We start from the raw sequence: 13,052 nt of genomic DNA on the forward strand, positions 1-13,052 counted from the left end.
TGCTGAAAATAACATGCTCGATTTCAATGGCTGCTTCACTACCTGAGCCATCTGGAACCTCCCATCCACCACGAGCTTTTCTGAACTGTGCAGATCAGAGTTATCATTACGATACATTTTCTGCTCCCATGATTACCCTGGCCTCAACCTAGGGTGACACACTGTCCCCACATCCTCCACCCAACAGTTTCCACCCCTCTGTCCTATTATCTCCTCCCCATTCTCGTCTGAATGGTGTATGTTTCTCTTTTGCTGATGAAGGCAGTGGCCGAAAGTTTTGTGTAAGAGTCTTAACTGTGCCTGTCTGCAACTTCGTGTCATTTTTATGGTAAGTAGCTGTTATATCCTAGCCAGTAATGCCAACCGAGCCCGCTGCCAAAAGGTTGGCAGCATCAAAGTCCGGACGCCGTCCGCATAAGCAGTGCCAGCGATACAGGAAATCGCCGCAAGTCTGCGCGCGCCACCGCTGGCTTCTGGCTTCTTAAGCGCTGGAGTTGCGAGCGCTAGACACAGTTCTGTATTCGCCGCTCAGTGGTACACTCGCCACTGATTTGGGTACTTGCTAGTCAGCTGTGTGTTCATCGCAGCAGAGTTGTTGTTTGTCGTCAGCCGACGCTGACCTAGCCGCTCCGACTCGAACTAGACAGATTTCTGTAGACACGGAGTTCACTACTGTGTTTCTGTATCTTCGTTAATAAAGATAAGTACCGACTTTTATTTAATCAGAGTGTTTGGGTTTTCATCTTTCTGTTCACTCTTCCAGCGGACCGGTCGACCCGCTATTAAAAGTGTGGCGGTGACTTCATAAGCCGTTTCTACAGTGAAGTGTTTGTCGCTACGAACGCCGCCACAAAAGTAGCAGTCTATCTTTTCCTACATTGTTAGCTACAAGAAAGCTGACTGTGCTGGTTGATGGCCCCTCGTAGCTAAACAACATTTGCTTGATACATTTCTTATTTTGCTTCTGGACAAAAAGTTATTCAGGGTGGTCAAGAGAAATGGAACAGCTTGTAGCTGCCCAAACACCTTTTGACATCAAATTATTGGTACAGCACTAGCCTATCAAAATTTCCGTCACCAACTTCTGTATTTCTATATTCAGTCATTTACCTCCTCCTCCTTTTCTCATCTGGGAAGAATGTTAAGTTTTCTGTCACCAAGCACGCTGACTGCTCGTGGGCATGACTGTCAGTCACTTAAACCAACAACAACAAAAAATCAGTCTGTCCAATAGATGTGACACTGAGACTGACAGAGCACAAAGAAAAACAATATAAAATATGAAGACATAAGTTATTTTCATATCAAATTTCACATACAAAAATAGCATATCTGAACATTTGAAATACATTTCTGTGCTCAAAACTACCAAATGGCCAAGACGGTTACAACTCCGTTACCTTGGAAGACTTTGCACACAAACATGAGTTAGCACCAATGATATTCTACACACATTTTAGGAAATGTTCTTTTCAGTGTTAAAAAAAAAAAAAAAAATCCACAAAGCAACCGCCAATATTTTCATTCAGCTCCCAAAGCGTTAACAGTGATCAAGGCACAGATAAGTTTCACAACCTGTTACCACATCACTTGCTCAGCTTAATGGCTCCTCTATAATACTAGTGTTTAAAATCCCATGAAAAAGACCCCTATTCTCCCATGCAATTCTGTTGATGCACACACTCCATTGCTGACTGGACTAGAGAAACTAGACACAAATTGTGATTATATCACCAACAGAACTACTCTGAGAATCCATTGGTAAGGTAACGATACGTGTAGTCATAAGCAGCCACCATTAGGGCACTTCCAACACCTCTTCGCAGAAGTCTCGGAAGCAGACCTTTGAAAAGAGCTCGCAATCTGCAAGGGGAAAAAAAGCTTGGTTACATACAAGAAGATAATTTACAAAATTTTATATTTCTTATTTTTAAGAGTTTTTTCAATAAATAAAATCTTTTTTTTTCTTTTTTCTTTTCCCAAGCTGTTAATATATATATATGAGGAACGTCCCTTTAGGTGCTTCAAATTCTATGTTTTTTCTGCTTGTGTGTGAAGTTTCAAACAATTCCAACAGATGACAGAGCTGTAGTGAAACACCAAAATGGTATCAACACAAGACATGATTTACAAGGAATGTGCTGTAATTAAATTCTTGGTTGCAGAAAAAGAAACTGTGTTGAACATCCATAAACAATTGTGTATAGTTCCAGAAAGAGATTTTCACTCTGCAGCGGAGTGTGCGCTGATATGAAACTTCCTGGCAGATTAAAACTGTGTGCCCGACCGAGACTCGAACTCGGGACCTTTGCCTTTCGCGGGCAAGTGCTCTACCATCTGAGCTACCGAAGCACGACTCACGCCCGGTACTCACAGCTTTACTTCTGCCAGTACCTCGTCTCCTACCTTCCAAACTTTACAGAAGCTCTTCTGCGAACCTTGCAGAACTAGCACTCCTGAAAGAAAGGATATTGTGGAGACATGGCTTAGCCACAGCCTGGGAGATGTTTCCAGAATGAGATTTTCACTCTGCAGCAGAGTGTGCGCTGATATGAAACTTCCTGGCAGATTAAAACTGTGTGCCCGACCGACACTCGAACTCGGGACCTTTGCCTTTCGCGGGCAAGTGCTCTACCATCTGAGCTACCGAAGCACGACTCACGCCCGGTACTCACAGCTTTACTTCTGCCAGTACCTCGTCTCCTACCTTCCAAACTTTACAGAAGCTCTTCTGCGAACCTTGCAGAACTAGCACTCCTGAAAGAAAGGATATTGCGGAGACATGGCTTAGCCACAGCCTGGGGGATGTTTCCAGAAGAGCTTCTGTAAAGTTTGGAAGGTAGGAGACGAGGTACTGGCAGAAGTAAAGCTGTGAGTACCGGGCGTGAGTCGTGCTTCGGTAGCTCAGATGGTAGAGCACTTTCCCGCGAAAGGCAAAGGTCCCGAGTTCGAGTCTCGGTCGGGCACACAGTTTTAATCTGTCAGGAAGTTTCAATTGTGTATAGTGTTTGATAGTGATGCAATTAACAAGATTACTGCTGGACAGAAACTGAGCTTCACGACTGGCCACGTTCAAGACATCCTGTAACAACCACTGTTCCCTACAAGGCAAATCATGCAGATGCCATTATTTGTGTAGACCATCACATAACAATTGACGGTTGGCTCTACAGGTATCAATGAGCACTGGAAGTGAGTCTACTATGATTGACACTCTTGGATATTCAAAGGCATCCTCAAGATAGCTTCAATAAACACTCAAAACAATCCACAATTTTCAAAGAAAAACTATTTCATGTGAACTGTTGGGGCAATCTGAGGCTGATGGATGGGCCCTTCTGTCATAGATCATTGTAGATGATCCAAACTGGATGCACTGGGAACTAAAGGACAGTCACTGGAGTGGTGTCACCCAAAATCAGAAAGGGGGGAAGAGAGAGAGAGAGAGAGAGAGAGAGAGAGAGAGAGAGAGAGATTAAGGCTGTTCCCTCTGCTGGCAAAGTCGTGATGACAGTCTTCTGGATGTGACGGAGTCATTTTCATCAATGTGTCGCCAAAAGGATAAACCACTACTTCAGAGTCATATATGATGACTGAATACTGGGCTGGTACCCACGTAATGCCTCTGGTAAACAATGTGTAAAATTGAACATGAGACTCAAGACGATGCACACCTCCATCCTGGAGGCGATCCTGTAGATATATGGGACAAGGTGAAGAAGAAGAAATGTGAATACTGAAAAAACTCAAGAACTGTTTCCAATGTTTTAAGCCTGACAAGAATCCAAAAGAAATCTCCCTCCACACAACAATGCACATCCACACACAAAATTCATGTCGTGGGAAGACATCGACAAACTGGGTTGGATATCACTTGTCATCCAACCTACAGCTCAGAGCTGGTGTCCTTGGACTTCCATCTGTTTGAGCCACTGAAGTATTATCTATGTAAGACACATTTTGAAGATAATGAGATCATAAGTTGTGCAGTGAAACTGTGGCTAACAGCACAGGAGAAGAGCTATTACCAACAGGATATTCATGCTCTTAAAAAGGCATAAGGCCATAGAATGTGATGGAGACCATGTACAAAAATAGTACATGAAAAAAAAAGTTGACTGATATTTTCTCCAAATTGCAACTACTGACACTTGGGCGACTGAGGCCGAGCATAGGTCAGGACACAGAACTGCTTCAAAATGACTGCACCCGAGTATAGGTGCAGAGTATATGCACACCACTCACAGCCTATTAGCCATCTGGGAGCAGGGCAGTTACTGTGGTACTGCTTCGTGGAACACCTTCCTATATGTCCCTCGACTGCTGCTCCCCTTTGTGTTCTGGTTTTAGAACTACATCAAAAGAAATGGCAAGACACATACAGCAACTTCCGTGGCACGCTGCGCCATTGTGCATTTGTGTAGCTGTGAGTTTCAAATGTTCTTATTACTGTTTGCCATTTATTGTTAATTTTTCTCTCAAATATGTCACATTTTCTGAGTGAGATAGAAATTTTAGAAGCCTTAGAAGAAGAATTGGATGATTCTGGTTCTCAGTGGAAATTGTCTGAATGTGAAGAGAATGAAGAGGATCCAGATACAGGTAAGGAGCTGTCTAGTGCAGCTTTTTTTCAGTGTTATTATTACAACTTACATTGCTCGAGTTGCTTCAGTTAGCAGAAAATTTATTTCTGTTTGTCTCGTCTATCTTGCAGAGGAATCTGATGAGACTGCTGCATCTGTGGAGTCAGTGTTAACTGAACAAAGTACATCCTTGGCAACACTGACATTAGCTGCAACAGAACTGTCTGTACCTCCAACAAAGAGGCAACGAATTTTGCGGGAAAAACCCACTGGTGCCGAATTAGACTGTAAATTTGCTGACAATGAGAGTACTGTGCCACAACTTGTAGAGAAAAGTGGAGTAATAGCAGCTGTTCATGAGAATTCCACTCCTCTCAATGTGTTTTCGATCTTTTTCCCCGATTCCATAATGAAACACACAAAATCCAAAACAAACAGATATGCAAAGTCTGTTTATGACAAATTCAAAGCAGTTTCCAGGGTAAAGCCTCACAGTTTTTGTAATTTGTGGGTGGAAGTAAAGCTGCACGAAATGTATTTGTTTTTTGGCATATTTATACACATATGTCTTGTGAAAAAAAGCAAAACTGACAAATTACTGGTCTACCAAAAATTTTATTTTAACCCTTTCCCTGGGTCTGCTATGGCCAGAAATAGATTCAATGCAATATTATCAAACCTGCATTTGAATGACAATGCAAAATACGTTCCAAAAAGTCAACCTCAGCATGACCCCATGCATAAAATCAGGCCAATCCTGGATCATTTCTTATTAGAATCACAAAAATCATTTTACCCATCAGAAAACCTCATTATTGATGAAGGCATGTGTGGTTTTTGTGGAAGAGTGGTATTTCGGGTTTACATAAAAAATAAACCTGACAAGTATGGAATCGAGATGTTTACTGTGTGTGATTCCAAAACTGGTTAAGTTCTTAGATTAGAAGTATATGCTTGGAAAGGAACACAAGACAACTCTATAATAACATTATTGGAGATGTTGCTAGCAGATTACCTGGGAAAAGGCCACACTGTTTACATGGACACATTTTGTAGTTCACCAGCAGTATTCGATTTTCTGTGACAACATAAAATGAAAGCAATAGGTTCATGCATGACTAAATGGAAAGAACTACCAAACGAAATTGTTTCCAAAAAACTGAAAAGGTATGAGTCTGTGTCAATGAGGAGGAATCATCTGCTTTGTCTGAAGTGGAAAGACACAAGAGATGTACCATGCCTGTTCACTGTGCACAAAATGACCAGCTCTGACACATATGTTCATAGAAAGGAAGGTTGTTATTGTTGTTGTTGTTGTTGTTGTTGTTGTCTTCAGTCCTGAGACTGGTTTGATGCAGCTCTCCATGCTACTCTATCCTGTGCAAGCTGCTTCATCTCCCAGTACTTACTGCAACCTACATCCTTCTGTATCTGCTTAGTGTATTCATCTCTTGGTCTCCCTCTACGATTTTTACCCTCCACGCTGCCCTCTAATGCTAAATTTGTGATCCCTTGATGCCTCAGGACATGTCCTACCAACCGATCCCTTCTTCTAGTCAAGTTGTGCCACAAACTTCTCTTCTCCCCAATCCTGTTCAATACCTCCTCATTAGTTACGTGATCTACCCACCTGATCTTCAACATTCTTCTGTAGCACCACATTTCGAAAGCTTCTATTCTCTTCTTGTCCAAACTAGCTATCGCCCATGTTTCACTTCCATACATGGCTATGCTCCATACAAATACTCTCAGAAACGACTTCCTGACACTTAAATCTATACTCGATGTTAACAAATTTCTCTTCTTCAGAAACGCTTTACTTGCCATTGCCAGTCTACATTTTATATCCTCTCTACTTCGACCATCATCAGTTATTTTGCTCCCCAAATAGCAAAACTCCTTTACTACTTTAAGTGTCTCATTTCCTAATCTAATTCCCTCAGCATCACCCGACTTAATTCGACTACATTCCATTATCCTCGTTTTGCTTTTGTTGATGTTCATCTTATATCCTCCTTTCAAGACACTGTCCATTCCATTCAACTGCTCTTCCAAGTCCTTTGCTGTCTCTGACAGAATTATAATGTCATCGGCGAACCTCGAGGTTTTAATTTCTTCTCCATTGATTTTAATTCCTACTCCAAATTTTTCTTTTGTTTCCTTTACTGCCTACTCAATATACAGATTGAATAACACCAGGAATAGGATACGGCCCTGTCTCACTCCCTTCTCAACCACTGCTTCCCTTTCATACCCCTAGACTCCTATAACTGCCATCTGGTTTCTGTACAAATTTTAAATAGCCTTTCGCTCCCTGTATTTTACCCCTGCCACCTTTAGAATTTGAGAGTATTCCAGTCAACATTGTCAAAAGCTTTCTCTAAGTCTACAAATGCTAGAAATGTAGGTTTGCCTTTCCTTAATCTATTTTTTAAGATAAGTCGTAGAGTCAGTATTGCCCCACGTGTTCCAACATTTCTGCGGATTCCAAACTGATCGTCGCCGAGGTCGGCTTCTACCAGTTTTTCCATTCGTCTGTAAAGGTATCAAAGTAAAATCAAAACCAATTGCCATTCTTGACTATAATATTTACAAAACGGGGGTCGATAGAAGTGATCACATGATTTCTTACTATGCGTTTAGGAGGAAACAGATGATGTGGTGGAAGGAATTGTTCTTCACATGCTTATAATGGCTGCAACAAATGCATTTGTCTTATACCAGGAAACCAGGACTCCTGCTCAAAGAAAGAGCTGCTATTTTTCCACTTTTCTACAACAAATTGGCGAAGGACTGATTCACAAAGGTATAAATTTGGCACTAGACAATATTCCTAGTGAAACTCACAGCAACAAACTTCTAGGACACCACTTTGCAGAAACATTCCAGCCACTGTGATGAAGGAGTGTCCAACTAGAGTGTGAGTTTTTTCTGAGAAAACAAAAAAACTATCTAGTGGTAAAGCAGGTAGGAAGGAAACCAGCTGGTGGTGTCCAGACTGCAGTGTACCACTCGGCGTGCCAGAGTGCTTCAAACTCTTCCACACTGAACCTAATTGCCTGTGAATTTACACAAAACTAAAAAACATTTTTTTTGTGATACTGAAACCATACATTTTACGTTTGTTGTTATTAATTTTGTCATCAACCAATATAATTAAAATAAACATTTAAAATAAACCATAAAGACTTTTTTCAAAATATGTTTTCTGTTTCAAGATACCTTAAATAGAAATGTGCCAGTGACATTTCAAAAAAATGCTAAAAATGGCTGGTCCACTGGACCAAGAATGTGTCTAAGCTGCTGGTCCTCAGGGTGTTAAGAACAAATACGTTCTGAGAAAAAAATTGTGAGTCCTTATTTACTGACTGAATGACTCTCAAATATAACAAAATTCTGTCTGTTGGATCAAAATTTCTACTCACATCAAGATTTTCCCACTTCACAGTTCATTTACGAATTTATTGTTCTAAACACAAATGATCTCAGGAGAGAGGTTACATTTTTCTTTAATGTACTTTTCGATACACCCAAATAAATGTACTACTCGATACATGGACATCGTTCAAAAATCATAATAATGGTTTAATAAGGTATAGAGTATTATTTTACTTATGTACAAATGTAAAAACATATAACAAGAAATTTTTTCAAAAAGAGAATCTAACCAGTGAAGTTATGTCGAACATTTTTTGTTTTAATCCTGAAAAAATCTGAAATTATTATTATTATTACTGTTATTTTTTATGCTTTCCCAGCAATCTGTTGACATCTTGGATATTCGGGAATCCAGCCGGATGTTCGCATCGCTCTCGCACGATATTTCAACAGCGTGACTCGCTGACTTCTTCAGGTGCTACCTGAGACTGGTCCTTGGGTCGATCGAGTCCAGTATTTATGCCTGGAAGGAGCTGGGCATTCCCTAATCGGTCCACACCGAGTCGAGTGTTCTGTCTGTGGTCTGTGCCTGCCAGACTCGGCTTCAATGGACCCCTCCAGTCGCAGACGTTCCGACTGCCGTCTGTGCCCGTTTTGGCCGTCCTCAACGGTTGTGGTCATCATCTGAGATGTGTCAGACCCGATCTGAGATACTAGGTACTCTGTCTCATGACTGTTACTATGATTTCCACTTCTGTTTTGTGCTGGGCGCTCCATAATCGGTCCGCACCCGCCAGACGCGGCTATGTTGGCCCTCTCTGGTCGCCGGTGTTGCGACCGCCGTCTGCGCACAGCCCGGCCGTCTTCTGAAGCCGAGTTCATGATCTGGGGTGTGTCAAATCTGGTCTCTAATGACTGACACCTTGTCTCACGGCTGTTCTCTTGGCCTCCACTTCTATTTCTTGTAGAATCCCAGAGTGTCCTGCGTTGAGTTTTCACAAACTCAAGTGCTGGATTCCAGGCAGTGCTGATTTGGTATCCCGAGTCACGGTTGATTAGGTTGTCTGTGACCTTAATCTCAATGGCTTCTTTAAAGACACTGTCCCAAAATCTTGATGTCTTTGTCACAATCTTGGTGTCATTGTAATCCATTGAAAGACCAAGTTCCAGACATGCTCTGCTATGGCTGATTTAGTTGCCTGTCTGAGTCTGGTATGTCTCTGGTGTTCTTTACACCTGATGTCCACAGTTCGGGTGGTCTGGCCAATGTATGACGTCCCACACTGGCACAGTATGTTGTAAATACCTGGCTTGAGTAGCCCCAGGTCATCTTTTAGATTCCCCAGCACAGCCTCAATTTTGGTGGGTGGGCAAAATACGCTCTTGATGTCATATTTCTGGAGAATCCTGCTAATTTTGGCAGAGATAGGTCTGGCATATGGCAGGTATGCCATCTTCTTTGCCTCTTCTGGTTCTTCTTCTGTATCCTTCAGCTGATTGGTAGGTTGAAGTGCCTTCTGGATATCTCCAGAGGAGTACCCATTCCTGTAGAACACAGATCGTAAATGTTCCATTTCCGTGGCTAAATTATCAGGATCTGACAGATTTTGTGCTCTGTGGACCAGTGTTCTGAGCGCTTGAGAATGGAACACTCGACTCGGCGCAGACCGATTAGGGAACGCCCAGCTCGTTCCAGGCATAAATACTGGACTTGATCGACCCAAGGACCAGTCTCAGGTAGCACCTGAAGAAGATAGCGGGGCACGCTGTTGAAATATCATGTGAGAACAACGCGAACATCCGGCTGGATTCCTGAATATCCAAGATGTCATTATTATTGTTGTTGATGTTGTTATCATTGTTGTTGTTGTTATTTCCATAATTTTTGTATTACAATTTGAAAAGCACTTCTAATGTAAATTTTATGAAATATTAATTGCATATAACTTTTACCTTTGGATGCACAGATTGATATCTAGATATAAATAGATCCACCCTGTGAGTTAAACACACTGTAATTACTTATGTCTCTGTATGTGTCTGTAGATGGTAGTTCTTTGTTTTTTGTGGTTTTGCTAGTAATTCTGCACTCACTGGCACTCCAAAACAGAAACCATTAAAGAGAGTACGAATGCTATTGTGAAAAACTAGAACTCATATTTATGTAACATGAAAAATACGAAATACAAAATTACAAAATGTTTTCCTTCTCATCCCTTCCAGTAAGTCTCCCCGGCTCCAGGATTCTGGGTAACTTTGCCAGCCTCTACAACTTTTCCTAAACCTGTCCAGTCCTTTTCCTTCATCCCTCTTCTTTCCCCTTCAACCCAACTGCCAGAAGAAGGCACCACTGGTTCCAAGACCTTGCATATGTAATAACTTTTTTATACTTGTATTCTATTGCCACCACTTGCTTAGCAGATTTTTTATCTATACAGTTACATTATATTTTCAAAAGCACAAGTAAGCAAGTGAAGCACGGCACATAGAAATATATGGATCTCGTTTGTGATACAGGTAGCTGCATGTGTCAGGGTCATCAGCTGTTGCAAATGTTTCAACATATGTTCCTTCTGGACTATACTGTTTGTAAACCACTGATGACAGTATCCGCAAAAGACACAGTAAGATGATGTTTGAAGACTCAGGTTTTCACATTGTGATCACTTAGTGGTGTGCTTCAGGTTGTTCAGTCTAGTTGTCGATTCCATTTTTCTACACAAGACTTTGATGGCCGACCCATTTGTCTCCTTCAGGTGGTGCAAGTTGTGCTGTTGTGTGCACTTGCTGCCTGAACTCCAATCACACTGTGACCTACTGTCAGTCTCAAACTGCTACTTATAGCTGAATTTGACTCCCAATGCCTGTTTTCCCTTTTTGCTCATTTGTTTTCATAGGCCACACTGACATTCTGTGAAATGCACTTTCCCTCAATTTCCCAACTCTGGTGAATATGACACCCAGCAAAATCTTAATTACTCGAGTGCCAGACCCCAAGCCCCTTTTTTTAAACTGAAACCTCTAACCTGGCTCATCAGGTCTTCCAAAATCTGTATTTCATTATTGGATAGGTAAAAAATCTACTCACCAAGTGGTGGCAAGAGAACAGACATACAAAAGGAATAACAATATGCAAGCTTTCAGAGTCAGTGGCTTCTCCTTCTGGAAGAAGGGTTGAAGTTGAAGGAAGAGTGGTGAAGGTAAAGGACTGAAAGATTCCTTCTCAACCCATCTGGTAAGTCTCTCCTGACCCACACTTCAGGGCAACATTTTCAAACTCTACTATTTTCCCAAATTTCACCACTCCTTTTCCTTCGCCCCATTTCTCTCCCTTCAACCCTACTGCCAGAATGAGGAGCCACTGGCTCTGAAACTTGCATACATTTTATGTGTGCGTTCTGCTACTGCTTGGTGAGTAGATTTTTTACAATCCAATTATGTTTTCAAAAACTGATTATTTCTGTTGATATATTAACATCTTTATTTCAATAGACTGCTTAATTATACTGCCCCAGAAACATGGCATTTACACCACAGTACTCACCCCATCATATTTCAATTTCATGATTGTATTTGAGGCCTTGCACAGCGACAGCTGATTTGCTCGACTGAGTTAGCCGAGTGTGTCGTTATGTGTGTGATCTTTGCATACCATCCCAATTGTTCTAACAGTGCACCACATAAGTCATTTCATATTGACAAGGAATGTGGTACCCACCTGAATTTTGATAACTAGAGTGTTGTAATGTTGCAAAGAAGACTTTTTATCTCTGTTGAAGAGAGCAAAATAAATAGGTGCCAAGTTCCCATATGAGTCTACTGATGTATCTGCAGACTGGGCCAATGTACGGTAAATAAGTCATTCTTGGTTTTTGTCTTTCTTTCTCAATTATAGTCTCTTCCTCAGTAGTTGATTTTGGCAGCATCGGCCATTTAATTGGTCAAATGGAATAGTTCTTCTTTCAGAGCTGTTGATATTCTTCAGTGAGGCTCTCCTTGTCTGAAGGTGTACAAGCTCTATGGTCCCGAATATTTGGCATGGAATATCTTTCTTAAGGACTGTGTTATCTCGAGGAATGGAGACACGAGGTCAGCATCTCATCAGCAAGCAGCACACCTTGAAATCATCCATGCTGTCCTTCTCTGTATGTATTCAATATCTGCTGTCAATGCCATTTGTTATGAGTTCCACACACTTGAGCAGTATTGTGGGATAGGATCCCTAGTTCTCAGTGTATGCGAAGAAAATATTGCTGGCCCTCTTTTTCAACTTCATACCTTGAGCAATCGTCAGCCATCACAAACAAATTTGGTGCAACAGACTTTCAGAGAAAGAGAGCCTCACCGAGCAATTAGAACACTTACGAATAGTGTTCCAGATCAATGGGTACTCTGATCAAAATACTGAGTGAGTGTTGCAATCAAAATGAATAATGCTCGAAAAAGTGCTAGAAAGCATGACAGAGAGAAGCCAAGAATCACTACCTATCTTCTGTTGGTACAATATCTGGAAAGACTGCTGGACTCCTACAAAAACATGGCATCCAGTGTATTTTACTGACATTAACAAATTCAAAAAGTGCTCTTTGCACTGTTAAAGATGAGCTTGGTCCCCGAAAGCCATGTGCACTGCATGCGAATGTGGCACGCCGTTAAGTGGAGCACACTATCAGAACAGTCAAGGGGAATGTAAAAAATATCAGCAACACAAACTGACAAAACAACCAAACAAATCAGCTGTCGCTAAGCACTGCCTCAAATATAATCATGAAATAAATACAACGAGACCAATGTCGTGGTGCAAATGTCACATTTCTGGGGTGGCACGGTTAAGAAGTCTGTTGAAATAAAAATGTTGGAAAACCAAGTAACCGAGATGGTTGTTTCAATTTAAAAGGAGCTTGGGATGCGGCAACTGATTTAGTAAGATCTCGCTACCCATCATACCCACAAGAGCCGAAAAAAGCTGAGATAATGCGTGTTTCGTGGGACATCCTGGAGAGGAGCACATGGAATAACAGTGGGTAAAGTTTAAAAGAACAGCTGACCAGGTACTTGATAGATATGGATCTAGTAGAACAGCTCATGAAG

General features: G+C 41.5%; 1 protein-coding gene across 15 annotated transcripts in view; it reads right to left on the reverse strand.

Moving 5' to 3' along the window:
• Positions 1 to 1,274: 1,274 nt before the first annotated feature.
• Positions 1,275 to 13,052, reverse strand: part of LOC126106324 (mitochondrial 2-oxodicarboxylate carrier-like) — a 185,220-nt gene continuing 173,442 nt past the window's right edge. For all 15 annotated transcript variants that reach the window (XM_049912571.1, XM_049912566.1, XM_049912573.1 and 12 more), the window contains one exon: positions 1,275 to 1,863. In XM_049912571.1, the coding sequence (XP_049768528.1) occupies positions 1,743 to 1,863 (121 nt within the window). In that variant the 3' untranslated portion in view covers positions 1,275 to 1,742. The remainder of the gene's footprint in view (positions 1,864 to 13,052) is intronic.

The sequence above is a fragment of the Schistocerca cancellata genome, chromosome 10 (assembly GCF_023864275.1).
Source record: "Schistocerca cancellata isolate TAMUIC-IGC-003103 chromosome 10, iqSchCanc2.1, whole genome shotgun sequence".
NCBI classification, from domain to species: Eukaryota; Metazoa; Arthropoda; class Insecta; order Orthoptera; family Acrididae; genus Schistocerca; species Schistocerca cancellata.